A 27,847-nucleotide genomic window follows, 5' to 3' on the forward strand; every position below is an offset into this window, starting at 1 on the left:
GAACATTTTCTTGAATTCCTCATCCATCGTTTAGTACGGAATGTTATTATTGGTGAATTATCAATGAAAGTAGGATTCAATTCACACTCCTCGTCGCCAAAATGTTGTAGATCTCAGAAGTCGAATAGCGTGACATAAAAGACGCAAATTACTAATAACAACGTTTATTCTAAGATCGGCGTAAAAACTAGAGTAGTCGCTTGGCGCGCAATACATAAAGTAATTTAATACCGGATATCCAGGCGGGATTTATAATAAGCCTAAGCGTTAAGGCAGAAACACAATACAGCGTCGGTCGTCGCGTCACGTCAGCGGTCAACGCTGTCGATAAGTACTAAAACGCGGACGCGACGCACCCGATGATTTTTGCATCACAATTCAGCGTCAAGAGACATCTAAGATGTCTCTTGACGCTGAATTGTGATGCAAAAATCGTCGGGTGCGTCGCGTCCGCGTTTTAGTACTTATCGACAGCGTTAACCGCTGACGTGACGCGACGACCGACGCTGTATTGTGTTTCTGCCTTTACAACTTCGCAGGGTTGTGCACTTTATTGCAGTTCCAAGGGGTCCAACACTTATAAATTGTTTTTAAAGAAAATACGTACTTATGTAGAAAAAAAAGAGTGCTTATTAGGCCCAGGGTGCACGTTATGCCCTCATCTCCCCTAAGTAATCAATTGTTAATATACACAAACCGAGTTTGGCTTCTTACAACATAAATTAGCTTTATTAAATAAAGATTTTTATAAAAAAAAACACGAAACATCTGGAGTGTCTGAAAAATTTAACTATGTATTTACAGGCTGAACTTTATTATCCGTTTTTTCGTGATTCTGTTTACGTTGAACAGAAGCCAATAATTTTGTTCTCATTTTAAATAAATTTTTATTGTTGTTAAAGAAAGAAACAGTTATTCAACATAATATTCAATTTATGCGTTATTGTTATTGGTGTCAAGAATTTTTTATAAAATATTTCATGCAATTCCCGCTATCAAAATTGATTGGGTAACTCAGGAATACGGATTTGCTTTGCCCAAAACCGTGCGAACGGAGGCGGTGTTAAGGAATTAACGCCTCACTCTCAAATTGAGATTTTAAAGCTCAAATTTATATTTTCTAAACTCAAAAAAAATATGTGCTGGATTTGTTTCTCACGCTGTTGATTCAACATTGGTAATTGAAATTGAAAATTATGGAATGCATCGTACTTAAAATGGTTTATGAAGTTTGGGTGTCAATAATGTATCACTCACTGCGGTTTTGGAGTAAAAACTTTCCATTTTTTTGCTTCGAACTCTCCACTCCTTATTTTGATCCCACATTCAAGATGCATTATTTCGAGCTTTAAGCTCTTGAATGCAGTCCTTCAATCTAGGTTTAACAATTTCAAATTATGCATTAGAAATATGTGTTCTAAACTAACCCGCGGGCAAAACAGAGGAAGAATAAACATAAAAACCTCTGATGTTTCGAATTTAAAACTAGAATTCAAAATTAAAAAATAATGTAAACATGTATTAAAATATGAGAACTTCTGAGGAGGTTATTTGTTAAAATGGTCTCTTAAGGGTTAAACATGGTTTCCAATTCAAATATTAATAAATGGCTAGCTGACCCGGTGTGCTTTGCTACACCTTCTAAAAATCAATAAATTGAGTGTTAATAATATCATTTTCTATAAACAAATTTTCAATATCTTTACAATGAGAGCTTACATAACAAATTACTATTGGATTACAAAGAAGATTAAATTCTCTGAAAGGTTTTTTTTAAAACTTGATCTGGAAATGTTTTTCAATAATGGATTTAAATTTGAAATTAAGAGCTCGTTTTTATTTTCTTTTCTCTCCTGCAATGTGTCGAGGGTCCACAAGCTCCACGAACATAAAAATATTTTTCGTAACCAAATAACATCATAATTCATATCTTTTGCTTCATTAGCTTGATAAGTTTTCGGGCTATTGAAATGTTCCTTTTTCACGTTTTTTCCTCTGGAAGAAGGGGAGGTCTTGAATCTTAAAAAACCTTTCATGTAAAATACTGTTGCTTTAGCATGAAATTTTTTTTAAATTATGCGATTAAACCTCCTTATTCCCAGCTCTGCACTGTATGTAATCTCTCTTAAAAAAATTTTTTCGTGCTCGAATACTTTTACTTTCAAATTTGGTTTTTGGATGAATTCGGTTTTTTTTTTATAAGTTCTCAAGTTTAAAAAAAAATTGTGCGGATCTCCATTTCCTTTCTCTTATACCCCACTGCACTGGAAGGTGAAAAGGGTTTTTCAATAATCATACAAATCATTTCTCATACCCTTAAACTTTCTCTTGTAAAATTTGATGGGCTCTTGAATTTATCTAAACAAGCGTATGACACCCATCTTGGAAATATTTCTGGTATTAAAATAAACTTCTCAATTTTTGGATTTGGATTCATTTGCATGATAAGTTATCGAATAATGCATCAAATTGTATAAAAGACCCCCTTCCCCCTTTCAATCTTCCCAATCAAAGAGGGTGGAGTCACAAACAATCATAGAAACATTGCTCGTACCCGAATGTCAAATCTGGTTCCATTTACTTGATTAGTGCTCGAAGTTCTCGAAAAATTGTATGGGAGACCCCTCCTCCTTTTATACCTCCACACTGGATCCCAAATCATCTTTAAAATATTCTTCCTTCCCATGTACCCTCGCATGCCAAATTTGGTTCCGTTTGCATGATTAGTTCTCGAGTTGTGCGCATCCTCCCCGCATCCTATTTCCCCATTGGAAGAAGGAAGGGGTACCAAACAACTTTAGGAAAATTTCTCGTAACTAAATACATTTTCATGCCAAATTTGGTTCCATTTGCATGATCGGTTACCGAGTTATTCAAACATGTTTCTTTTGTTTGGAAGACCTCCTTCCCCTTCCTGTTAGGGGGCGGGGTCTCAAACCATAACGTTAGTAAAACAATTTTTTGGTATATTGTATGTAAATTTTACAGTTCATATCGCACATTGATAAAAAATATACCTCTAAGTTCAGAATTTATTTCGCTACAATTTGAAATCAATAGAGTTTCATTTGAACAAATATATGCAAAAGAAATCGTGACGTCACAACGCGCCACTTTTTCCACTTTTCTGTTTTTTTTTTACAAAACCGTATTTTTCTGCTCATCATTCGATCAAATTTTATGCTATTTAAACACTTTTTTTTTTGTTTACGTTTTAGCATATTGACCGGGAAAAAGTAAAAACTCAAAGGATCCGATGCGGCAGAATAAATGTGTTAATTGGAACCGGGTGTTTGTGTGCTGCTGTTAGTGCTAATGATGTAACAAACTAGATAGAAACAAGCTAGAAAATAAATAAAATGTTTTTAATATCAATTATCTTGAGTTATTCTCATCAAACATGACATTTTCTGTTTCCATAAGACCCTCTTATGAAAAGCAAAAACCTCTCAACTAAGTAGGCCTTCATTTGAAGAATTCATTCGCGTCATAAGACAATCTTATAAATTTCAATGGTTTTTCTTATGGCGCCAGTTTATAAGAGAATCTTATGGCAAACTTAATAGTATTTTTCTGAGTTTACAATTCCTGAAATTCTGAGCTTTCTAGCATACTGGTAACATATTTTAGGACACCTAGAGTGAAAGTATGTCGATTTTTCATACATTTTGTCGAAAATCTCCATACAAATTTCAAGTCCTTTGCGCCAGCTCGTGCTTCTGGCTTCTGCCAAGTGACCTGAAACTTTCAGAAAGTCATTTTTTCACCTAAATGCACAAATTTAGGGGGTGCCGCGTGGATTATAAGGATTTTTTTTGTTGTGGGCCAGTCTAATCGATATATTACTCTCAATATTAATTATCCTCACAATATATTTAATCATAATACTTAGATTCAACCCCCTTTTGAATAAATTATCAATGCATGTAAATAAATTCATTCTAGAAAAAAAAACTAGAACTAAAGTTTAACTTTCATTTCAATTTCAACACTCTGATTAAATTGTCTTTAAAGTTGCCCATAAAGAAGCTATCATTTGTTGCCTCTCACTATCTGTCGAAACTCTTTTTTTCCACTTTATGTAGTTTACACGCTACAGTTGGAAAGTAAAAACTACATCTGCTCTCAGGGTGGAAAAAAGCTGGAAAAAATATGATTAATATGAGTACCAATACTTACCAGCATCAATTTTTCGTACTCCTCCTCCAGCGTGGTGCCATTGAACCATTTCTGCTGAATGGCCGTGTCCGGAAAGTAGAATCCCTTGCGGCAGACACACCGATAGGATCCTCGCCGGAAACCCAGCCCGGGAATCGGAGTGCACTGAAGAAGATGCGGCAGCAGGAAAATAAAATGAAAAAGGCGATATAAACTGCTGGAAGTGCTGTTTTTCGTTAGCATCTCTGTCTCTCTCGTCAAGTGGCAGTTCATCGGAGGAGGGATGCAAATAATGCAGCCGTCTAGTTGATAAGGAATTGCAAAAAAAAAACTGGCGCTCCAATCACAGTTGAAAGCAACGGATGAATCGATACCGTGGAACCGACTAACGGATGTGTACATTAAATTGCTTGGAGCAAATTGAGTTGTACCTTTTTCATCGGCTTAACTTTCATGATTGTCAATGCGATTGAATAAAAAAAAATTCTTGTACAATTTTCGTTACTACGATATTACAAAGTAAAAAAAATGTTTCCGCATATCTGAAGTGCGGTTCAGATAAAAAAAAATCAACTAATATCATGGACACGGGGAAAAAGTGGGGCTAACTCAGCACATAACATAAAATCGAATTAGAAATGATAGCTCAAATCGTTCACAATTTTAATGTGAATCGCAATTCTTATAAATAAGTAAAAGATCGTAAAAATTGATCGAGATTGTTGAAAATCAGATGGTCCATTTGGAAGAATTGTCCAATGAGAGAAGCAGCAAACATTGTCACTGGCAACGGTTTGCATGAATTGAGGATGTACGAATAAGGTGCGGAATATCGTCCAATTTGTATATTTTTTATCGTTTAAGCCAGAAGTAAATAGAATGTTAAATATATTGCCTCCACTTTGACAGGTAAATGCTGCTTCTCGAGTTTTTTGCGATGATTCTATAATGTATATGAAACGTACAAAAAAGTTCCTACCTACAAAAATGTTAGCAGGGCGGGAATTTTACCCCCTATGTAAGTTATACCATCACACAAAATGTAATTTTTCACTGAAATTTTGAATTCAAAATCAAATTTGACTCTGAGATGGATTCAAAAGAAACCTAAACCCCAGATAATGAAAAACAAGTCAAAAACAAATTTTTAATCGTACATATACAGTCATGCAGAAACGAGGATAGATGCAACATTTTTATTCAGTTTTTTTTTTTAATTTGTATTATGTAGTCCAATCTAGCTGTACGGACGCAGGATTCCGTTGATAGTGTCCCACGAAATTGGGTCCCAAACGGCGTCGAAGGATTCGAAACAGCAGGAACAACTTTGGTCATCAACTTGACCAGCGATGGCGGAGCAGAACAAAGGCCGAGAAGCGAAGCGAAATTTTCGGTTGGAGACACGTCCGTTCGCGCGAATAGGTTTTGAAAAATGATCTTTATTGAAGCATAAATACATACATGTCACTTACGAGCTATTGTTTGAATTCACGATTCACTTTTTCGTCAAGAATTTTCTCACTCTTAGAGCTATATGGTGTGAGTGTGCAGTGTTGTCAATTCAATGTTTTGTGTTGTGTGTTGTGTGAAATTGTGTTCGGTGAAATTCATGTTTTATGTGTACTATTTACAAGATATTTCTTCCCTTATAACTATTTCACTTAACATTCGTATTTTATAGCATTTTTTCGTATTTTGTTTGTAATTCATTGATGTCTTCGTATTTTATCGTTATTAATTCTTCTGGACCGCTGATCGTTGTGACTGCGCCGGAACACTAGCTATTATCTTATGATAGTGACAAAATTTTTCTTATCTTAATCTGGATTTTAAAAGATTTGTATGCTCCTAAAAAATGAAAACTGAGCAATGGATACCCAAATTTTTAAATTTATGAAGTTCTAAAAAAATTTCCAGTATTTCTGACCGACTACCATGATTGAATTACCGTCAGGGATATCATGCAGCAGCAGGGTTAGATGCAACATTTGTATACCACAACACTTATTTAATTTTTATTTTAATAGAAGGTAATAAAATCAATTTGATGAAAACGAAATAATAGTGACTTGTTTCCCACATTGCACGATAGTTTTTCAGCGATTTTTTCGCATAGAAAATTCAAAAAATCGAGCAAAAGATGTACAAATACATAAATATTTCAATGCCGTAAAAACTTCAGCCAGTATGACGGATTGGCTTAATGATATAACCTACAAACTTAAATTGCTTTTATTATCCTATACCAACGCTGTCAATCCAAACATATTTTTCGGACAATGACCAATTTTGTTTAAATAAATATTTTCATAATTCAGTTTTCAGTCTGGGCTTAAATGCATCAAAATGCAAATCAAAGATTCACTTTTTGAATCTCGTTTCCAAATGCTAGAATATGATTGTTTTGCAAAATGAAAAATTTTGTGCGAACCATACTAACAATTATTTTTGGAATTTTTGTATTTTAATGCGTTATGGCATTTATAGCATATCAAATTAATCAAAAATTACAAATTTTCCAACGTTATGATTAGATTTTTGAATGAAATCCTCAATTGATGTAAGTTTCCTCTTTTCCAAATAGGGCAAAAATAGAATGTTTCTGGAAAATTACTGAAGAAACCAATAATTTTTCTGACTAATTCAATCTGACGTCCCATCAACCTTAAAATTTTTGATGGATAAACCGTATCTTTATCTGAAGACATAAATTAGAACTTAGAAGTCATTGAATTCGAAAAGTGTTGCATATTACCCCAGTTTACGGTATTGAAGAATTAGTACAGGTTATTGCGTGATCAAATTTTCTTCTTTGAATGCTTTTTTTTATATTATTTTTAATTTAGGAACACAGTATTAAAAAATAATTTTCAGATAACGGATACATCAGTTAAATAGTTAACATGGGGTTTGGAACGGGATTTTATTTGATCTATAAGTCCTGTAGTCCTGTAGCTCCCGTATCAACTTTTAACTAGTTTTTCTTCAAATATCACAATAGACTGTTCCAAAAATTATAAGCACACTTAATTTTAACGGTCATTTTAAATAGATTTTTTTTTCGAATTCTACTGGCTGCGTCCTTTTGTTTACACATTTCTGTAACTGATAACAAAAAAAAACACTGTACTATACTGTGAGAAAATTGGCGAAAAAAGAGGATGTGAGCGTCGGAGCGGTACGGACAACTATTAAAAAATATGGTGAACATAGTACATTTGAAGATGAACCGAGAACCTAAATGGAAACCTAAAAACCTAAAAGGAACCCAAATCAAGCCGCTTCTGTCAAACCAAGCCCGGAATCTGAATGATTCAATACTTGCAAGTGTTCTGGGTGTATTAAAATTGACGATGAAACGTATGTGAAATTGGACTATAAAACTCTTCCTAGGCCAGAATACTTCACTGTACGCTAGGACAACGATATCCCCGAAACGGAGAAGGCCATTTTTACTGAAAAATTTGGCAAGAAAGTGGCGTGGCAGAGTGTGGCAAAATATCTGGCCCGTATGTCACATCGGAAACAATGAACACCCAGAACTGTTTCAAGGAATGCATTCAGAAGCGTTTATTGATGATGATCAAGCAGCAGATTGACCCGTCATATTTTGACCAGGGATGTTAAAATCGCGAGTCTACATACTGACACTTTGTCCTTCTTTGCAGAACGATTTTATTTCCTAAAACTCAAACTGCATGATGCTATCGATAGTTCAACTCGGAATGCATCAGGAAGTAAGCTTCGGATAAACTCGGCAGGAGTAAACAGCAATCGGAGGAAACATCAGCGAAGCGAACGTACAAGCAGGGTTGGCAATTTTTTTTTTCAAAAATCAGAGAACTAGTGAAATAAAAATCAAGCTACGTTAAAGTAACGAAAATTTCGCTCAAAGTAATGACCTTTTTTTGGTCATCGCTCCTCATTTTCACTTTAACATGTTAAATAATTCTAAAACTAATTAAACTGTATCAAAGCAATCGAAACATTCCCTTTAATTTTGTAACAGTATTCTGTACACCGTTTATTCGAATCACCTCAGTGTATATGAGCGGTGTCTTGGATAAATCTTTTAGTACAACTTGATCAACTGTGGCATTCTTTCTACCTTTCCCACTTACTCTTAGGTTCGACCGAAATCCATTGTGTGAGTTTGGCGGCTTATCCAAGGGATTGGTAAAGCCACGAGGAGCTGACTCAAGTCTCTTTGTTCGTTGGGCTTCATCGAGAGCAGTTGAAGTTTTGTGCACGCAGAAGCTTTTAAGTGTTTTCGTTTCCGTTCGATACAAATGGTAGGCTGCGGTGAAATACCACATGGTGGAATAGTTTGTAACGATTTATTATAGTATTTCCAGCCTTTATTTACTGTCGCTAAATGTATCATCGGTACATGCGAGGAATAGCGTGTTTGAAAGTGAGTGATAAGAATTTTGTTAAACAAAAACGAAACACTAAATGATATCCATTCTGTACTAGAACTGCTCTAACAATACCACATTAAAGCTACAGCAAAAAGATCTATCCGTTAGATAAAAGAAGATCATCAGGTAAGACCATTGTCCGTTTTGTCCGTTTTTCGTGTGGTACATAACCTAATCGTACACGTGTGTGTAGATTAAACCTTCACACGAAGGTTTTTTTCTGTAGATTCTACAGTTCCGTCGTCTCGGCCAGTCGGTTCCGAATCCAGCCTCTAGAACCGAGTCTGGCCAGTGGGAGAAAACAACGTTTGGGCCGAGTGATCGGCAATAGCGTGGTCAAGGTCAGCCAGGCAGCTTGCACGTCCGTAGGAGGTACCAGCAACCACCTCCGAGCCAAGGGACCCCGGTCGGTTAGTGGTCGAAGACGCAAGCCATCCGGCTAGCGTAAAAGCTGTGCTCGCCAGCCGAATCAAGCCGTAGGAACTCCCGTTAGGGTTCCGAGCCAAAGGTTTCCGACACTCCCGGGTCGGCATTGCATGCTGTCATCCGTCCGTAGGGGCACCAGTCTCTGCCCTGAGCCAGTAGACACGGCTACCGTGGATTCCCCATCGGGTTCTCCGATCGGCGATCCGAATCTAGCTCACAGATTAGGCCAGGTCAGTAGGAGCTCACATCCGAGCTCTGAGTCAACCAGACCAAGCCTCGGTAGTTGCTGAAGCCATTCGTCTGTGGTTCGACCACAAACATTGTCACCATCGAAACGGAACCGTGGACAACAATCCGACTACGTCGGCAACAAATAAGGTCAGATCTTCTCTAGACTATAAGATATACAAACATTATTAGATGAAATATTTACAGTTTAGTTCGACCAAACTTTTATAATATGGTTTGCAAACCCAGGGTAAACAGTCTCAGGTTATAATCACGATTATTATGTTATACTCTGTTATGTTTTGATTGAGAGCTACCGAATATAAAGCTAAAATGGTATGTTGTGAGCATTTTGATTAGTGAGCGAAGCTCATTTGGACAAAGTAAGTTTTGGGTTGGTTCGTCTCGTATTGCAAATTCTATGCTTTGCGTTTTGGGTTTCGCTTAAGAGTATTTATCCTTTTCCGTCCGCTTGACCCGACCTGAGAGAAAGTTTTACTAGCTGGGCATCCAACACGCCGTCTCACATCGGCGGATGATCTCCGTCGTTGGCGCACAAGTGAGGTGGTCATTAGCAGTGCAGGTTTGCGGGACATTTCGGGTAACAACTTACTCTATACGGGTTACATTCTCCCCCAGAGTAAATGTGATTACAATTTCTTTTAAATTAGAATTCAAGGGAATCGTTCGATTGCTTTGATTCATCCACATTTCCACTTTTCACTTCTTATTCCTGTTCCTTACCACCCATTTTTCATCACATTCGCAAAAATCGGGTCAAATAAGACATATTTTCAAAAATCATGCAAATTCAATGGCTTATCAGGTTGTCAGGCTTAGCCTCGAAAAATCAGGCACATTGGCATCTTCGCGTACAAGTCTGCAGATTTCAAATTCAAATCGTTTTCGTTCGGCAGCCGAGCACATCAATCGGAATACGGAGAACGCATTGGGGCGTGGCTAAAAGTGGTTGGTACCTACAAGGGAACGGGAAACGAGTGAAAGAAGGGTGCGAACGGCGAGTTAATGTTTACTCGGTTTGTCGGGTAACGAACGCTCGTATGCATTCGTGTATGATAAGCTTCGTTCTGTTGTTTCGTTGTTCTGATTTTGTTCCTGCTAGGCATGGAAAACATCAATGCAGAACTATTCTCTTCGTATTGTGCGCACTGACGCAATGATTGGAACGAAGATAAAATCAATCTGCACATAACAAGTTAAACTCGGAAGAAATCAGCTGATAAAGCCAGACTCAAGAAGAGAGGAGGAAATCGTTTTTGTGCGGTAGTAACATTGGACGTGCAAAACGCCTTCAATAGTGTCAGCAGAGCAGCTATTGCTTCTTCGCTTATAAAAACGAGGATACCGAAATATCTCTGCAAATTAGTGGAAAGCTATTTCCAGAACCGCAAGCTACAATACATAACGAGCGAAGGATTTCAGGAAATGGATGTTACAGCTCGAGTACCGCAAGAGTCGATACTGGGCCCGGTTATGTGGAATATGACGTACGATAAGGTGCTGACATTATGCCTGCCAGAGGGAGTAAAGTTGGTTACTAAACACCCAAGTAACCATTAGGCCGTAAAAATTGGCCCTAGTTCAGCCTTATAGTCGAATATAAAGCAAGCTTATAAAGCTCAAAAAGCTCTATATTCGACTATAATGCTGTCCAAAAACCCTTTTTGGCGTGTGTTTCGGCCGATTAACGGCTTGACCCCACTTTCGACACACGCCAATGCGAAGCTGTCAAAACATTTCCAGCAAAAAAAAAGGAATGTTTTGTCGCCTTTTCCTCCATAGCTTCTTTTTTCTTTGTTCTCTTTCTATCTCTCTTACACTCGCTTTTTTCAATTGCTGTTGGATAGGAACTGGAATCGAACTTATAATTTTAGGGATATGTATTAATTGGGGACTTTGATGGATGATCCAATTACGTTCTTGTGCCAATCAGCGAAAATTGGGCTTTCTTAAATGAAAATTTGTGAGTAGCAATTTGAAGAAAACATCGTAGAGAATACAAATTTCAAATTCTAAATAAACATTTTTATTGATCATAATAAACACAGTTTATTTACACTTTATTTTATAACACTTTATAGTTAAATTCACATTCAATTCACAATAGTTAAACACTTAATAGTTAGAATTCTGCTCATCTGAACAAAGCAAAAGCACATAACAGTACAGCACGTAGTTCCAGAACCTGATATCCATGCTCAGATTGTAAGTAATTGTATGTAAGTAATTGTCCACGAAAAAACAGCTAAAAACTGCATCAAGGGCTCCTCCACAAATTGCTTTCTGGGTTCTAATTTAAAGTTGACGGAGTTTTCCGCGAAAATATACTGCTGCATAGAGAACTCCGTTTAAACTGATGCTGGATCCACTCTCCGTCTGTCGTTCAAATTTCTTTTCCGCGATGGATCTTTTTAATTATATTAACTCAAAACAAAATAAAAACTATAATATCCTATCGTGAAAAATTTATTTGAGCACTTCTTCTTATTGATTCAAATCTATACATTTTTATTATTTTTCCTCACAACTCATTGTCTTTGTCATTGTCATTTATAGATGTCAAATTGATCAACAGGGCTTGAAAGCCCTGAAGCACCGCCTTAAAAACAGTATACGGCCTTTTAAACGTTTTCATTCCAACAGTGCCCATAGGCATTAAAAAAAATTATAACTGAAGTGCCGTTGTTTGACCTTTATACGGCTTATAACAGGGCTTAATGGTTTATTGGGCAGAAATCGTCCTTCTAAGAGCTTCAGAGGCTGTAGAAGCGGTAGAGAGCTGGACGCACTCCAGCCGCCCTTATATCAAACCTGATTTCACCGCAAACAGGCAGGATTACAGTTGGATCATGCACTATCGAATCAAAGCGTGAGCTTTAATATTTGGGTATGATGATTGACGACCGGCTCAGCTTTAAAAACCACGTTAAGTATGTGTGCAAGAAGGCGGCTACAGCAACGTCCGCACTCACAAGGATAATTGCGAATAACTCGGGGATCCGAAGTAGTCAGCGGAGGTAATTTCGAGAGTAGTTTCCTCAATGCTTCGGCCTAGGAAAAGTGCGAAGTCTGGCTTATGATTTAAGATTTTCGTCAAATAAGAGTACAGTGTTTGGTAGGACACAAATAATGAGCCAAAAAAAATTAATTAAGCAAATTTTTTTTCATTATTTCGAAAAGTGATTATACTTTCCGGAACAGTCTCGACATTTCAAGTATTTTTAAGCCATTGCGGATGAAGAATATATTTTTCGATTTTCCTGATTTTTTTACCCCTAGAGATGTTTTTTAGGGTAAAAACGAATTCAAATCAAGTCCAATTGAGATATTTTTTTTAGCATAGGTCAGTTTGTGATGCCAATCAACAAAATGTTCATGATCGGTTTTTGAAAATCGATGATGAAATTTTCCTCTTAAATACTTCTTTACCGTGTTAAATCTTCCAGGAAAATGTTCTGGATAATTTTCTTACAAACCAACCACCACCTCTCCCATGAAAGATTTCTTCCTACAGTCCTGTCTAAAATTATATTTAAGACTATGACGATCATTTTCATATTTTCACCTGTTGCTTTTCAATTTTGAAGTGGTCAATTTATTTTAACTTTTCCTATCTATGGTACTGATTTTGTTTTTCCTGGGCATTGAAAAAAATTACCGTCTTTTGATCATTCTCGGGTCGTCTGATTCCATTTAAATGTGCCGGTAACATTTTCTGCTCCCGGGCACGATAAAATCTACAACAACTAATTTCATTTAAAAAGTGGCGGGTATGATAAAAAAAAGAAAAAATGAAAAGCAAAGTATACCAACCTCGGTCGTGCGCTGTTTGCATTTGTCCGTGCCGGCGAAGATATTCAGCGGCTGCGGTGTTCCGGATGGTAGGTTCTTCTGCGGACACTGGTCGATGTCCACACGCCGCAAATCGATATCGATGCCAGACGTCCCCCTGGTAGGATGAAACAGACGGAAGAGAGAGATAGAGAAAAAAAATATCATGGAATACGGAAAACGAAACGAGATTATTGGGTAAAAAGCGGAACATATAATGGAAAACAAACAAACGACCTGGTCTGAAGTTTTATTTTCCCAGCAGAGTGCCAACCTGGGCACAAAATCAATTATTTCCTGGGATTACTTTTTGCCTCAAGTCGAAAGCACCACATCGACACAGCGAGAGATAGAGATAGATGCAGACAGAGAAAGAGCGAGAGGGTGTTGTAAATTGCTGCAATATTTTCTCGTTTGTCATTGGTGATGGTAATCTAGTTTATTAGAAAATTTTTCGGAATGGAATTTGAAATGTTCATTTCCAACACATTGACCAGGTGCTATTAATTCATGTATGATGCATTGAATGAGAAGCTACTCATGTAGAATGGAGATATTAATTGCTAGCACGGCCTGGTGGTATTAAGCTTTGGACTTTTATTTATAGGCTCATTGATTTAGTTGCCCAACGCATTAAAAGCGTTACAATGAGCTTTTAAGCTATCTTAAATCTTATAAATTAAAAGTTTTTCAATACGACTTAAGCAAAACGAGTTTTTTTTATGGGCTTGTGATATAGCTCAGTTGGCAAGTCTGTTGTCTTCTGAGCCGATGTCCGTGAGTTCGAGCCCAAGAGTAAACATCGAATACAGTTGTACCGGATAGTTTTTCAATAATGATCCGCCAACTGCAACGTTGATAAAGTCGCGAATGCCATAAAGATGGTAAAACGACTATAATCGAAACAAAAAAAAAGAGTTATGTTTGTTGAAAAAACCCATGTTTAATCTTTTACAGTTTATAAAAATCGGTTCAGTAGTATTGATATTATATGCAAAACAGTAATCCGGGTCTATATGACCCTAACCGGCAAATTGTCCTTGTTATTTATTGGTGAATCTGGTAGCCATATTCGAGAATCTAAAAATGAAAATTGTGGAGCTCCCATTTTAGTAAAAAAAATCAGAAAATTTCATGTATCTAGCTCCAACCGTGTCTGAGATATGGCATCAAGAAGGTACAGTTCGAGTCTTATAGACCCTAACCGTCTAAGAAGGTTAAGCAGATTTTACATATTGTCTTTTTTATCGCCGAAGTTATGCTAGAACCTGCAGAGATAGCACAAACCTATTTGCCGTGTTTCTTAACAAAACTTGCACGGTTTATTTGATTTTACGCAATGAATCAAGGAACTCTTTGGTCTTAAAATCATAAATGTTTAAAAGGTTGGTTGATAGTTAGATCACAGAAATGTTCAGAATTTTTATTCCTAACATTTGATGTTTTGTTTATGTTGATAACACGTGTCACACTTGTTTTAAAAAAGCTTTAATATTTTATGAATGTCTGTGATTCGTCGTGACAAGCATAAATTTTACCTTTTAACAGCCTATCATCCTTTTTTGGTCCCATCTTAAGACACATTCCAAAAGTAAAAAATACAAAAAATTGAATTTTTGTTTTACGCTGAGTCATGTAAAGTAAACATATATGTATATTATTGTATATGCTATTTCCAGGTATTTTTTTTAATAACAGCCCATGTGATCGATATGTATTTAGTGCGACTTATAAAGAGTTGAGTTTTGCATTAATTTTTGAAACGAACCATTTTAAAAGAAAATAGACAAATGTATGAAACCCATTTTCAGTCATTTTTCTACCCTAATAATTCTGCTAACATTTTATCGTCAATTTATTTTAATCCATTTTGATCTGCCTTCTATTGCATATGTCATTTAAGTGACGCTTATTTGCAACACTGTTAAGTTCTGTGGTTTTGAATGTGGTTTAATAGGAAAACACATTTTTTTTCAGATCTACAACGAATATAGTAGTTTTGTTCTAAGTAGGTACATGGATCACAAGGCAAAGTCGGGATTCACTTAGATGGGGCATATTAGTTGTAGCATCAAAATCATAACGGGTACCGTTAACTGGGGGAACATTGATCACTTTTTAATTCATTTTCGAATATTTTGGAAGGGGTTGCATTTTTGTAACACTAAAACTTTTTGAAATACTTACTGAGGTAGGAAGTATAAAGCATGATCATTTATAGCAGAATATTCAAACGACAGTAGTGGCTATAGCTAATAATTTATGCAAAACCAGATTTAATGTTTCGGGGTAACTTTGATCACTATGGTTTTAACGTATCTCAACATCTTTAAAATTATTGTTTTGATGCCAATTAGCAAAAAAGGCTGAAAACATCACTAACAGTATTTTTTGATTGAACTCAATTAAATTTTTTTAACGCTTTCTTTCAAAAACAAATATTTTCAAAAGATGAACAATGTTGCTGCATACATTTAGGGGCAAGAATTATGAACATTTATGATTTTGTTGGCCTCAAAGACAAATGATATTTTATCTGCATGCAATTCCCTAGGTTTTCCCACTGTTTCTATGTTCTTTTTTATATAAACTTAGCCATTTGATAGGGTTTATAGACGTTTGTTCTATACAGGCTTTCTCATAGAAAATATCCGTTTTATTAATATCCATAGAATTAAATTTATCATAGAAAGACCATGAAAATAACTCTTAAACTATACCGATACATAAGAAAAAAGTTAAATTTTCAAATAAAACAACCCATTTGCTTCTAAATGCTATCATTTTATAAGGAGAGGTATTTATTTGTGAGTCTTCGAAAAAAACAGATATTTTAAAACTTTAAAATTACATTTTAGGTTATGTCAAAAATCTCCAACTTCAAACCAAATTTAGCCTATTTGAAACTCAATTAATAGGATTTCAAACGTAGAAAACAGATTTCAAATATTTTAATTTCAGACTTAGTTAATGATGATTACACTAGTTTACAAAATTTTAAAAAAATCGTGAACTTGATTAACTGACAAAATCGGGCGCTGAATCCGAAAATGAAATTCAAAAAAATCTCAGTAGAACCGATTTTGAGTTATGCTCCAAATATGAAATTTCGAAAAAATTAAAAAAATTCTTGTACTTAGATGAAAATATCTCGGACGGCATAACAGTAATTTGAAATCCCTCTTTTGCATATTGAAGGTGAATAAGTTTTCTATCGATCATCTGAACACTGTTTTTGCGTTTGACCAACAGTTTTGTTGATATTAGTGACTTTATGAGAAAAAAAATTATGAAAAACGCATTTTTTTAGAGAAAATTTTGTTTCAACGAAAGTTTTAGACAGTTTTGTTGATATTAGTGACTTTATGAGAAAAAAAATTATAAAAAACGCATTTTTTTAGAGAAAATTTTGTTTCAACGAAAGTTTTAGACTCGATGGCAGCATTTAAAAAATCTGCGCTTAAATGTTAATTTAAAACAAAGATTTCAAGTGGTTATTTATCAAAATCGGTTGAAAATTGAAGAAGTTATGGCTACTTCACCATAACTGTAATTTTTGCAGTTTTTAATAATTTAACGAACCGCAGTACACTTTTCTTAGTATAGGAAGAATGAAACATGATAAATCTCACTCGCTCCAAGTCAAAATTATTTATTAGCTTACCAGAAGGTCACATGCCAAGTTTCTGGAAGATCTGGCCATAGAGAGTCAGTCGCAATAACTTTTCTGTTTCAAATCCAATCGAGTTACAGTCTTCGGGTGAAATATTTGACTCAACTTAGGCTTTAAGAAAATCAACCATAAAAAACAATCAGCTAGGGATTATAAAAGTTATTGATGAAATACCAGTATTTTTCGTTTCTTCCGGGCAAAATACCTCAAAATTTTATTCACGTTTGAGACTCAAGCAACCCCTCCCTATGGTCAGATCTTCCTGAAACTTGGCATGTGACCTTCTGGTAAGCTAATAAATAATTTTGACTTGGAGCGAGTGAGATTTATCATGTTTCATTCTTCCTATACTAAGAAAAGTGTACTGCGGTTCGTTAAATTATTAAAAACTGCAAAAATTACAGTTATGGTGAAGTAGCCATAACTTCTTCAATTTTCAACCGATTTTGATAAATAACCACTTGAAATCTTTGTTTTAAATTGACATTTAAGCGCAAAAGAAAATCAGATTTTTTAAATGCTACCATTGAGTCTAAAACTTTCGTTGAAACAAAATTTTCTCTAAAAAAATGCGTTTTTTATAATTTTTTTTCTCATAAAGTCACTAATACCAGCAATACTGTTGGTCAAACGCAAAAACAGTGTTCAGATGATCGATAGAAAACTTATTCACCTTCATATGCAAAAGAGAAATTTCAAATTACTGTTATGCCGTCCGAGATATTTGAATCTAAGTACAAGAACTTTTTTAATTTTTTCGAAATTTCATATTTGGAGCATAACTCTGTGGAGTGTCGATATTTCACTGTACTTGAATGTTGCTAGAAGTTGAACAGTTGCCATCAGATAACCCCTCGTCGGCCGACTCTTCGCCTATTATTCGCCCGCGTTCAGCTGTCACTTCAGTCAGCAGCAATCAGCCAGTCAGTAATCGATCGGCGCTCCTTGAGCACGCGCATCAACAACCCTCAGCAACGATCTCCTCGGAGCGCAAGCGACCTCACTTCCGGCAAGACAGCGAATCACGTCAGGTAGCGACGAATAACAGGTATGTCTTCTAAAGTAGAACCCACAAACTCAAAATCGGTTCTACTGAGATTTTTTTGAATTTCATTTTCGGATTCAGCGCCCGATTTCACATTGGAAATGACCTTCAGTTTACTGAGTTCAAAAATGCTGTAAACTAGTGTTATTGTTCAAATCATAGAACCATTTTTGCTGTTCAATATTCATGAGAACAAGTTGAAACTTTAAAAATTGTTAGAAACTTTTATGGTATCATTTTAAAAATATGAAATATGAAATAAATTTATAAATAAATATTAAATGTTAAATTAAAAAAATTAGAAAATATTAAGAAAAAAGTTTGTATTTCTCGTTTAAAATGTTAATTAAGTGTTTTGTGTTAAAACAACCATTGATATAATAAATCATCATTTAAGAAAAAAAAGCCTACAAACCTTAATTTCAAAATTTTGATCAGTAGTGGCGAAATTGTTGCAAAATTCTCATCTGTCATAAAATTTCTATATTAATTCGTTAATTAATGAAAAATTAAAAAAGTGAGAGCGTTACAAGAGCGTTGTCAGGTCAATCTGTATTGATTTAATTTCATATGTATTGTTATTTTGAGATAATTTTAGATTCAATTAACCTTTCCAGGATGTGATAGATTTTGCAGCAATCTGTTGGAAAATTTTAATACAAAAGTTTATTTACTGAGATATTAAAATAAACTAAATTTCTCTAATTCTTACAATAAAAAAAGAAATTTAAAGAAAATATGAAAATAATATGTTATTTTTTGTGAAACTATGATTATTGAACAATTTTGAAAGGTTTCAGAGCAAAAATGGATGAAAACAGACTTTTTGCCAGCTTTTTTGAGAATTGGACCACTGTGCGGTATAGTGAATTCATCGTGAAGTTTTTCGAATTTTGGATTCTGTATCCAGTTCAGGATGGTTGATTATCATAAGAAATTAGAAATGAAAAGCAGCTTTGAAATCCTGGTTCAAACTTGGTTTAACATTTCATATCAAATTTGAATCTTGTTTTTCGAGATGATATGCATTTTCAATATTTTGATAACAGTTTTCCGAATATGAAAAAAAAAATTTTTGTTTTATATTCAAATTTCGAATTCTTGAACATAGTTTTTACACAAAATTAAAAAAAATCAATGCTTCAAAATGACAATCCAAAATTTAAAAATAAGTTTCAGATCGTATGAAAATTCGAATACAAATTCAAAGCGCTATTTTTAAAATCAGGTTCAGAATTCAGATTCAAGATGAAGCTTAAAAATACAGAAAATGGTTTTGCTTGTAAATGAATTTTACAATCTACATAAATTGTTGAGCAATGCAATAGATCATAAACATAACATATTGCGGACCAAACGAAAAATATCGTTTTTTCACTTGCCAACAGTGTGCTACACTTCGAAATATAAATAACTCGAATTGACTGAATTCAAGTGTTAATCTTTATTGGACAAAATTGAACACAAAGTTTGCCGTTACTTAAATGAACTTAATTTGTAAAACTTAGATCAGGGGTTTCTGAGATATGAGGATGCCGAATATCGGTGTTTCTCGTCAAAGATTTCTTTGCGGTCCTTGGTGTGTTAAGATTGCTTGTCAATTCAATTTCCAGATTTCGATTTTTATACAAAATAAGTAAACAAAATTCAGCTGAAAATCACAATTCAAAGTTAGAATTTAAGTTTTTCGTTTTATCTCCAAGACTCAAATTTAAAAAAGAATCATCTACAGGTTTTTCATTATGGAATTTATTCTTTATGAAAAATACTTAATTTTAAAGAAAAATCCAGTGTATTGTTCAGCATTATTAACACATCAAAGACACCAACATTTGCCATTTTATTTTTCAGAAACTATTGAACGGAATACTGTGATGTTTTACATTTTGTAGAATGAGGTTTCGTTATTAGATTCATTACATTTGAATTAGTCGCATACTTGTGGCAAGCGAAAAAAACGAGATATTTCGTATTTGGTCCGTAATGTATTGCAGTTTTTTAAAGACAAATTTTGTACTGAGATCATTGATTTGGTTCAAGTTTGCATCAAGTAAATTTGATTCGAAAAACGATTTTTTTTTTTTGAAAATTTGATTTATTCTATTCAAAGGTTCAAAGTCTTGTTTGATTAGAGCATAGAATAGGTTTCTTTTTAGAAATGAAAAACTCTGCTTAAAAAAAGCTTATTTAATGCCAAAATCAACTGAGTTTGATCTACCAGATTCTTAAACAAATCAAAGATTTTAACCATCGTTGAAAGCGAATTTAGCTAACCTTTTATGTTAAGGACCAATTTTCAAAAGGTACAATTTACCTTTTTTTGTTTACGTGCATTGTTGGGCAAAAAATCATAGAAAAAAATCGTTCACCAAAATCCAATCCACGATACTTTAAAATTCGGCGAATTTCTTTACAAATGTACACAAAATATTAAGATAAAAAAGGAACGTTTTTTTTAACTTATTAGAAGAAAAAAATTCTATAAAAACTTCTTAACATTTTAAAACCAGATTTTCAATTTGGTAGATTTTGGCGCCCTGTCTTTGAATGTTTACAAAGATTTTGTCTTTCGCCTCTTGTTTTGGTGATATATCGTTTATAAGTTTAAAAATGAATTAATGTTGAGTTAAATTATTCATTGAAAACTGATGAACTTACAAATCTACATGAAAGAAAAAAAAACAGATTCTGAATTCGTTTATGAGACACTTCATTTAGTTAAGGAAAAATATGTTGATCATGATGATGATTAATGATTAAATAATAACTTTTTTCTTTAATTGTTACAAACATCCCAATCATAATAACTGACAGTTCTTAGGTCAGTTTTGGGAAAAAAAATTTAAATTCCCCTAAATGTATACAATAATTTCTAATGTCGTCGTTCAATAATTGAAACATTGGCTGTTCAAAATTTAAATTATCGTGATCAATGATTCCGACAAAAACAATTTTGAATAATAAGGCTAAATGATGGGTTCATAACATATTTTCGCGGAAAAATCATATCGATTTGAAGAAGTAGAGCATGCTGAAGCTACGCTTCTAATATAGTATCTTAAGATGAAATGTTTTCGGCCTTGAATGAGTTATTTTTTTTTAACTGAAATTTTTACTTGAAAAAATCTCCATGGAATGAGGCCTAAACCCCCCTAGGCACGGCCTTGTTTCATTGGAAGTATTTAAACTCTTATTGAGCCATTGTGGCTGACCAGGTCGATAGTTAATTTTCAATTTTTGAACACATTTCTGGATTTCATCATTACATGATCAAACACGTTGTTTGAGGAAATCATTCAAAAGTACTCTCTGGAACCACCATCAAACTGAAAATAATTATTTTACAAAAAGGTTGTAAATATGCATACTTATTTAACGAAATTTGATTTGAACTTATGATTCAAAAACCTTTCAATTCTCAATTTATGCCTACAACAGAACTTTTAAGGGAGTATAAAACGCAAATTTATGTTCAACCACTCACCGCCAATGTAACGAAATTGTTTGAGCCGTATTTTTTTTAAGAAACTCGTCGATGTATCAGAAAAAATGTCAGACTGACGTTTAATAGATGTTTAAAATATCGCATCAAAATCAGCATCAGAATATCCAAATTGATAAATTCTACACATGTCCCTTCGTCACCACAAGGAGCACCACTGATTAATAATTTAGGAAAATGAAAAATTTAAGGGTCTAATTTTAAACATAAGTTCAAAGGTCCTTTGATCTGGCAACAGTTGTTTCGTTTCAGCAACATTTTGTACCGTACCTGGGGTCCTTCTTCAGAGAAAAGTTGGATCAAACGAAACTCACCAATAAATTCTTCATTTGGTCTTTTGCAAATTTATTCGGTCCCTGTTGATTTGACCTTCTGTGTTGTTCGCATATACACAAATACACATTCACAAACGGGCACACTCGCCAAGGGTGTCAACCGGAAGAATGACAATAATGTGCCATCGAGTCTGTCCCTTTGTGGACGTCGTCGTCGTCCTAAAGAAGTGTGATTCAGCAACTAGTAGGATACTTGTATAGCAGAAGGTATCAGCACGTGCAGCCACCCTTCGAAACCTTATTTTGGCACGTCTTCTGGGTGCTCCTCACTTAGTTAGCATGATGGATATCCTCGGGGAAAAGTTTACTTCCAAGAATCGAAAAATAGCAACGTCGTCGGTCGTCCAATTAATAACGTCTTGCTTGATGGCCCCCCTCGAAGGGGCGGACGTTTTTGGGAACTGTTTGACGCTGCCAATCGTCGAGAGGGGAAATTACCGCAATGTTGAACAAATTTCCTGGCCGTCCCTCCAGTATTTCCTGGGCTAGAATCTTTCATCTCTATGCAGATAAGATCAGAACAACAATATTCGGTTTGATGGTGTTTTTTTCTCGTCTGGGTAGCGGGAATTGTATTTTGCGGTTGTTTTGGTCCTCTGTTGCACGGAATTGTTGGTTGTGTATTTAGATTAGATTACTGATTTGATAAACAGGAAATTTCACCGAATCATCGTAATCGTTAATTGTTCCAGTTGAATGAGCTGGTAATGTTTTAGAAAAATATGATTGTTTGAGACACCCGGACGTATGTTTCAACAATTTTATGTGTAGCGAAGCTATCTTAGACGATTTTAATGAGTTGTACCCTGGAGCCACTTTCAATAAGTGGCTCCAGAGAGTGTAGTTATTTATTGAAATAATCTACCTAATTATAATTTTTGAAACAATATGCATCAAAAATTCACTGACATACCGAAAGTCACCGAGCCAATTAAAAGATCTTAGTCAACTCTAGTGTGCCATTGATAGTCGCTTGAATTTTGTAAAGTTCTACCAAAATGTATAAAATCAGGTTTATGCTTTTAGCATCAGTGTGCTTGTATCAGGGGTTTTTTCGTCCCCTGAACACTGGGTTTATGCAGAAATATTTTTCAAGCATATGTAGGTCTTGGAAAAGATGATAAAATTGAATTGTACAGAACAAGAAGCTCTCTGGAACAAAGAACTGAACATTGATTGATTATAAATTAGCGAAGTAAAAAATATGCCTTTCTCCTGTTTTTCCAATTAATAAACTAATTGTGATCGTGAAATGTCGGAGCCATCGGACCAGAGTTGTATCGAAATATTGAAAAAAATCGACTGCTTCTTATAAGAGCATTGCCCTTTTCAGCACCTCTTTTCTTATCCACATTATGTTTGATAATGTCTTCTTAGTATCTTTTTTTCTATTTTCCGTAAGCGATTAGCGCTTTAATTTAGACATAGCAATTTTTACACATGATTTAGCAATTTTTCAAATTTCCACTCCTCAACGCGCGGCCCTCGACATGTTCTTGTGCGGCCCGCGAAGCTTTTTTCAATTTTTTTTCGACTTTTTTACTCGGTAGATTTAAATTATTATAAAATACTAGTCCATACTTAACCTTTAATAAATGTATGCCAGTAACTTGATCAAATATGCACAATAGAGTGCCCCAAATGACCCGACTTTTGAAAAAGTTATGCGCTGCAGGCTAAAATTGATCCTTGGCCTAGTACAACATCTCATGCCAAATTTGGGCCAGATCGGATCACGGGAAGGGGTCGCTCAACAAGCCTGAAGTTTGTATGGGATTTTGAGACATTTTGTTCGGGAGAAACATGAAAAACCAGTTTGTCATCACTAACTTTGGTTTCCGTCTGCTGATTTCTTTCAAAAACGGGTTTTCTTAAAGCCTAAACTATAAAAAATATTTCATCCGAAGACTGCATTTCGATAAGAGTTAAGTTAAAAAAAGTTATTAAGCTTCAAAAATGGGCTAACTTTTTTAACGGTGGTATTCAGCACTGTTATAAGGCGTCAATATGTTCGACGGCCTCGACTCATTAACAGTGATGAATACCATCCTTAAAAAAGTTAGCCCATTTTTGAAGCCTTATAACTTTCTTATCTTAACTCTAATTGAAATGCAGTCTTCGGATGAAATATTTTTCATAGTTTAGGCTTTAAGAAAAAAGAAATCGGCCGACGGGAACCACAGTTATTGATGAAAAACTGGTTTTTCATGTTTCTCCCGAACAAAATGTCTCGAAATCCCATACAAACTTCAGGCTAGTTGAGCGACCCCTTCCCGTGATCCGATCTGGCCCAAATTTGGCATGAGATCTTGTACTAGGACCAGGATCAATTTCAGCCTGCAGCGCATATCATTTCACAGGTTTTGAATTTCCCATACAAATTTGGGGCAGTCTAATGCACAATTGTTCAAATGATTAACTTTTTTTAAAAGCGATTTGAGCATTCATTGTGTTTTATAAAGCAAAAGTGTAATTTTACTAATTTGCAAAAAATATGATTGGTTTTTTTTATTCCAATTATTTTTTTTTACTATTATTCAATTAGCACTTTAAAATTCAAAATACATGAAACCGGGCGGAAGAAGAAACATAAAAAATATAAGGGTAGAGATGATCACAGGCATTTCTAAATCCGTTTCTAAAATACTGGCAAAGAAATTAATACCAAAATAACTATTTCCGTTCGGATTGATGATTGACATGCGTTTCTTATCGACATGACATGAGTTTTCGAAAAAAAAGAATCGGTGATTTGACTAAAAAGGTCTAAGACGACTATTTGCAGCCGCTCAGGTTATTGATGGTGTTTTTTTAAGCAAGCGGAGAAGTTTACCTGGGATTCAAGAAATCACGATTGAGAACTGGAACTTTCACGAAATGTGCTTCTTTTGTAATTTTGACAACTTTTCCCAGCGTGTAATCTCAAACGGACTTTTAAGTACTAAACAGGCTTTTCTTCGTTTGTAGCGGAAAAAAGATCTTAGAGAAAAATTCAAATTTTGGAAAAATTTCAAGAAACGTTAAGAAAAAAGGAATATCAGTCAATAAAGGTAAAAAATCTAACGCTTGAAAGATAGGGATTTCCAAAAAAAAATATGTTTTTTCACTGTAATTTATCATTGTGGTATAGCTCCAGAAGACATTGAAGTGATTTTTTTTTTCAGAAAACGGTTCAAATTTTTTATGAACAATACAAAGGCCCCAAAAAAAAAATCATTTTTGTTAAAAAAAATTATTTTTGTTAAAAAAAAACCAAATAATGTCTCTTTTTGGAAAGAACAGCATAAAAAAAAATTATTATTCAAATAAATTAAAAAAAAAAAGTAATTAAGACTAAGATATATACCTGATCAATTTCGGCTGGTATTGTCGGTTTTTTGCTTAAAAAAAATGGTGTTGAATTTCCCTTCAAACTTTTCATTCTTGTTTTTTTTTATTTTTGTCCATAATATGTTGTTATTAAGAATATAAATATTTTTCGAACACCACGAAGATTGCCGTTGGTGCCGGCCCGTTGGTTCAAAAGGTTGCTCACCCCTGCCTTAAAGGATTGAATAAGTGTAAATTAAATCATTAAACATTCATTCGATAAGGCAAGTAAGCTAAATGATGATAGAAATTACTCCTGGTTACTAAATTTTGTCACCGACCGTAAACTGTTTAATTTTTTTTTCGATTATTTAATAAATCTGCGTTCAAACGGGGTTTTCATTTGGCTTGTTAATTATCAAATGTAATTTTTTTTCTTGATGAGGAGTTTTGGCAACGCTGCTTCCGAATGGAGGTTGCTCATGTTTCGGTCCTTGTATATTTTAAAGTTTTTCGTATGTTTCCGGTGAAGTTTTTAAAATATGATTCCGAAAATGGAACTCAACGTTCGTGCAACGTTTTCGTGGAATATCCGGTCTTGTGAAAGTGATATTTATGCGTGATTTTCCATGAGAAGCATTTTATTTTCTGAAGGAACTGCGTAGTATGGGGCTCGTACTACGCCCTCCCGGGGGCCCAACCAACTGAAGCCGTGACAGAATGGGCCATGCCAACTGGTTTGAGAGGAGAGATTCAAGATAAGTTTATTTTTTTTTTTTAATCTATTTAATTAGCAAATTCAGTTCTATCGATTATTATGATTAGATACCAAATCGTTTTGGAAAATTGTCATTTACGGGGCGAGGCTCGAAAAATTTCTTCGTTGAGTTGTGTTAAAGCTTTTACGCAAGTTCGGGTACAAGTTGAAAGGAACGATTCGCTACTTCTCAAGCCCAATAAGGTTCCAATTAATTCCACATAAGTTCATATGCAAAGTGGCGCTAGTGTGACATCTCATTCTATTTTTTTCGCAACGTCACAAAATTGTTTTTTAATGATGAAAAATTTATTGGAATTATTAGTCTAAAGATAATTATTAATTTATCGTTCGACCATTTAAACTCGTACTTTAAATGGTTTTTGTTGGTAAATTCCTTATTGTTAAGTGGTAATATATCCACAGTGGTCTAAGCTTGATTCGGGATTATTGGCAGATTGTGGTTCGTGTCCCGAATACGAACGTTTATAAAAGTGCAAAGTTACGGAGACTCCAACATATACCGTATTTGTTTATGCCGAGTGTTGCACTAGTGTTGCACTGGTGCACCACTAGGTGCTGTCAAACTGTTTGTTTATTCGGACGGTGTTGCACTGGTTTTGATCTGTCGGAGTTCTGCTTACGGACGGTGGCCCACCGATAATTTTGCCAGTGTTGCGAGAGAGCGTGTGAGTGAGCGAGGTAGCAATACACTGGCGAGGATTTGTGTTTGTTTTTATCGGGTACGGTGGAACACTCCACGAGTGGAGAAAACAAATACAGTAATAGTTTCGTTCAGATGAAAGTTGAAACAGGGCAACGTATTCACTGAGTTGCCAGATTTTCAGAACGATTCTAATCACCATAAGTTTTTTTGAGAAACGGTTGAAATTAATTTGTCGCTTAAAATACATTATTTTTAAAGTTTATTTGTAAGGGGAGCAACAACTTTATTAATAGAGATGCTATTAGTTTTAATAAATTGGTTCCAAATTAAAGTTTCTATTTTAAATATAAAACTGAAAAGAAGTCAGTTTTACATGTTTGAATTTAAGATTTATTTCTTCAGAAAATTGAATTAACAATTTCTATCTGTTTCCATGTCTAAGTTTTCTCAATTAGATACATATGTATGTATGTATTTCAGTTAACTATCAAGTCCTGAATTTTATATTTTGATCAAGGTTTATTAAACATTGTTCTTCGCTTCAAGTACATCTAGCGTAAATTGTTGTCAGATAAAATGGTAAGCAAATTCTATAAATTCTTGGCCAAAATACCTCGAAATAGGAAAGGTAGAGTAATAATTAGGAAAAATCTGGCCAAATATATAGTAGTACAAATGAAGCTTCTCTTTCAGTTTTTCATATTAGTTTTCAGAAATTCCTCTAGTCACAGATTGATATCTAGGCGGTCACAACATTTTTTGACGTTATGTTTGAATAAATATGATGATAAATAAATAGCGGAAGTACCAATAAAAGCTTTACTTTGTGTTCAAGTTTACTAAATACTAGCTAGTAGAATACTAACCAGAACTATTTTCAAGAGAGGTTGTTCCAATTTTTCACTCAAGTAAAAAAGTATAGTCAATAGAAATTTTTCGGTGTTTCTTGAACACAAGAGATAATATCTTAGGCGTTTTTTTATGTTTCTTAATGTTGTTGCGCAATAAGTTGTTGATACAAACCAGTTTATTCATCGATTATTTGCTTTTTAAAGATGAACTTTAGAATTCGTTTTATTAATTTTTCTTAAAAACATGCCAATCATTCTTGAGTCTATAAATATGTCCCTTATTTATTGAAATAACTTGAAACATTTGTTGGTCTTATTAAAATAAGTACCAAATATCTTGAACCTTTTAATTTAAAATAAAAATATGTTTTATTTTATGGTTTCCTTCTGTGAGATTTGCATTCATAGTTACAGAAGTAGCAGGTTTCGATGAAATGATCAATTATTTAAAGCAGAATCTAGACTCAACTGTAAATTATATAGTTTTACTAAGAATAAACATTAAATTATAAAAGAGTTATTAGGTTTAGTTGATCGCACTAGTCAAAAGTGCCTCCTGATCATATCCTTTCACCCATATTTCCAACAACATTTTTTTTTGCTAGGATGCAGAGGTGACCTCG

At 34.5% G+C, this 27,847-nt stretch overlaps 1 protein-coding gene across 2 annotated transcripts in view; it reads right to left on the minus strand.

Moving 5' to 3' along the window:
• Positions 1-27,847, minus strand: part of LOC129755136 (uncharacterized) — an 824,173-nt gene that overhangs the window by 240,293 nt on the left and 556,033 nt on the right. For both annotated transcript variants that reach the window (XM_055751488.1, XM_055751489.1), the window contains exons 10-11: positions 13,068-13,203; positions 4,180-4,323 (exon numbers count right to left, since the gene is read on the minus strand). In XM_055751488.1, coding sequence (XP_055607463.1) covers positions 4,180-4,323; positions 13,068-13,203 — 280 coding nt within the window. The remainder of the gene's footprint in view (positions 1-4,179; positions 4,324-13,067; positions 13,204-27,847) is intronic.

The sequence above is a fragment of the Uranotaenia lowii genome, chromosome 3, assembly GCF_029784155.1.
Source record: "Uranotaenia lowii strain MFRU-FL chromosome 3, ASM2978415v1, whole genome shotgun sequence".
Classification (NCBI taxonomy): domain Eukaryota; kingdom Metazoa; phylum Arthropoda; class Insecta; order Diptera; family Culicidae; genus Uranotaenia; species Uranotaenia lowii.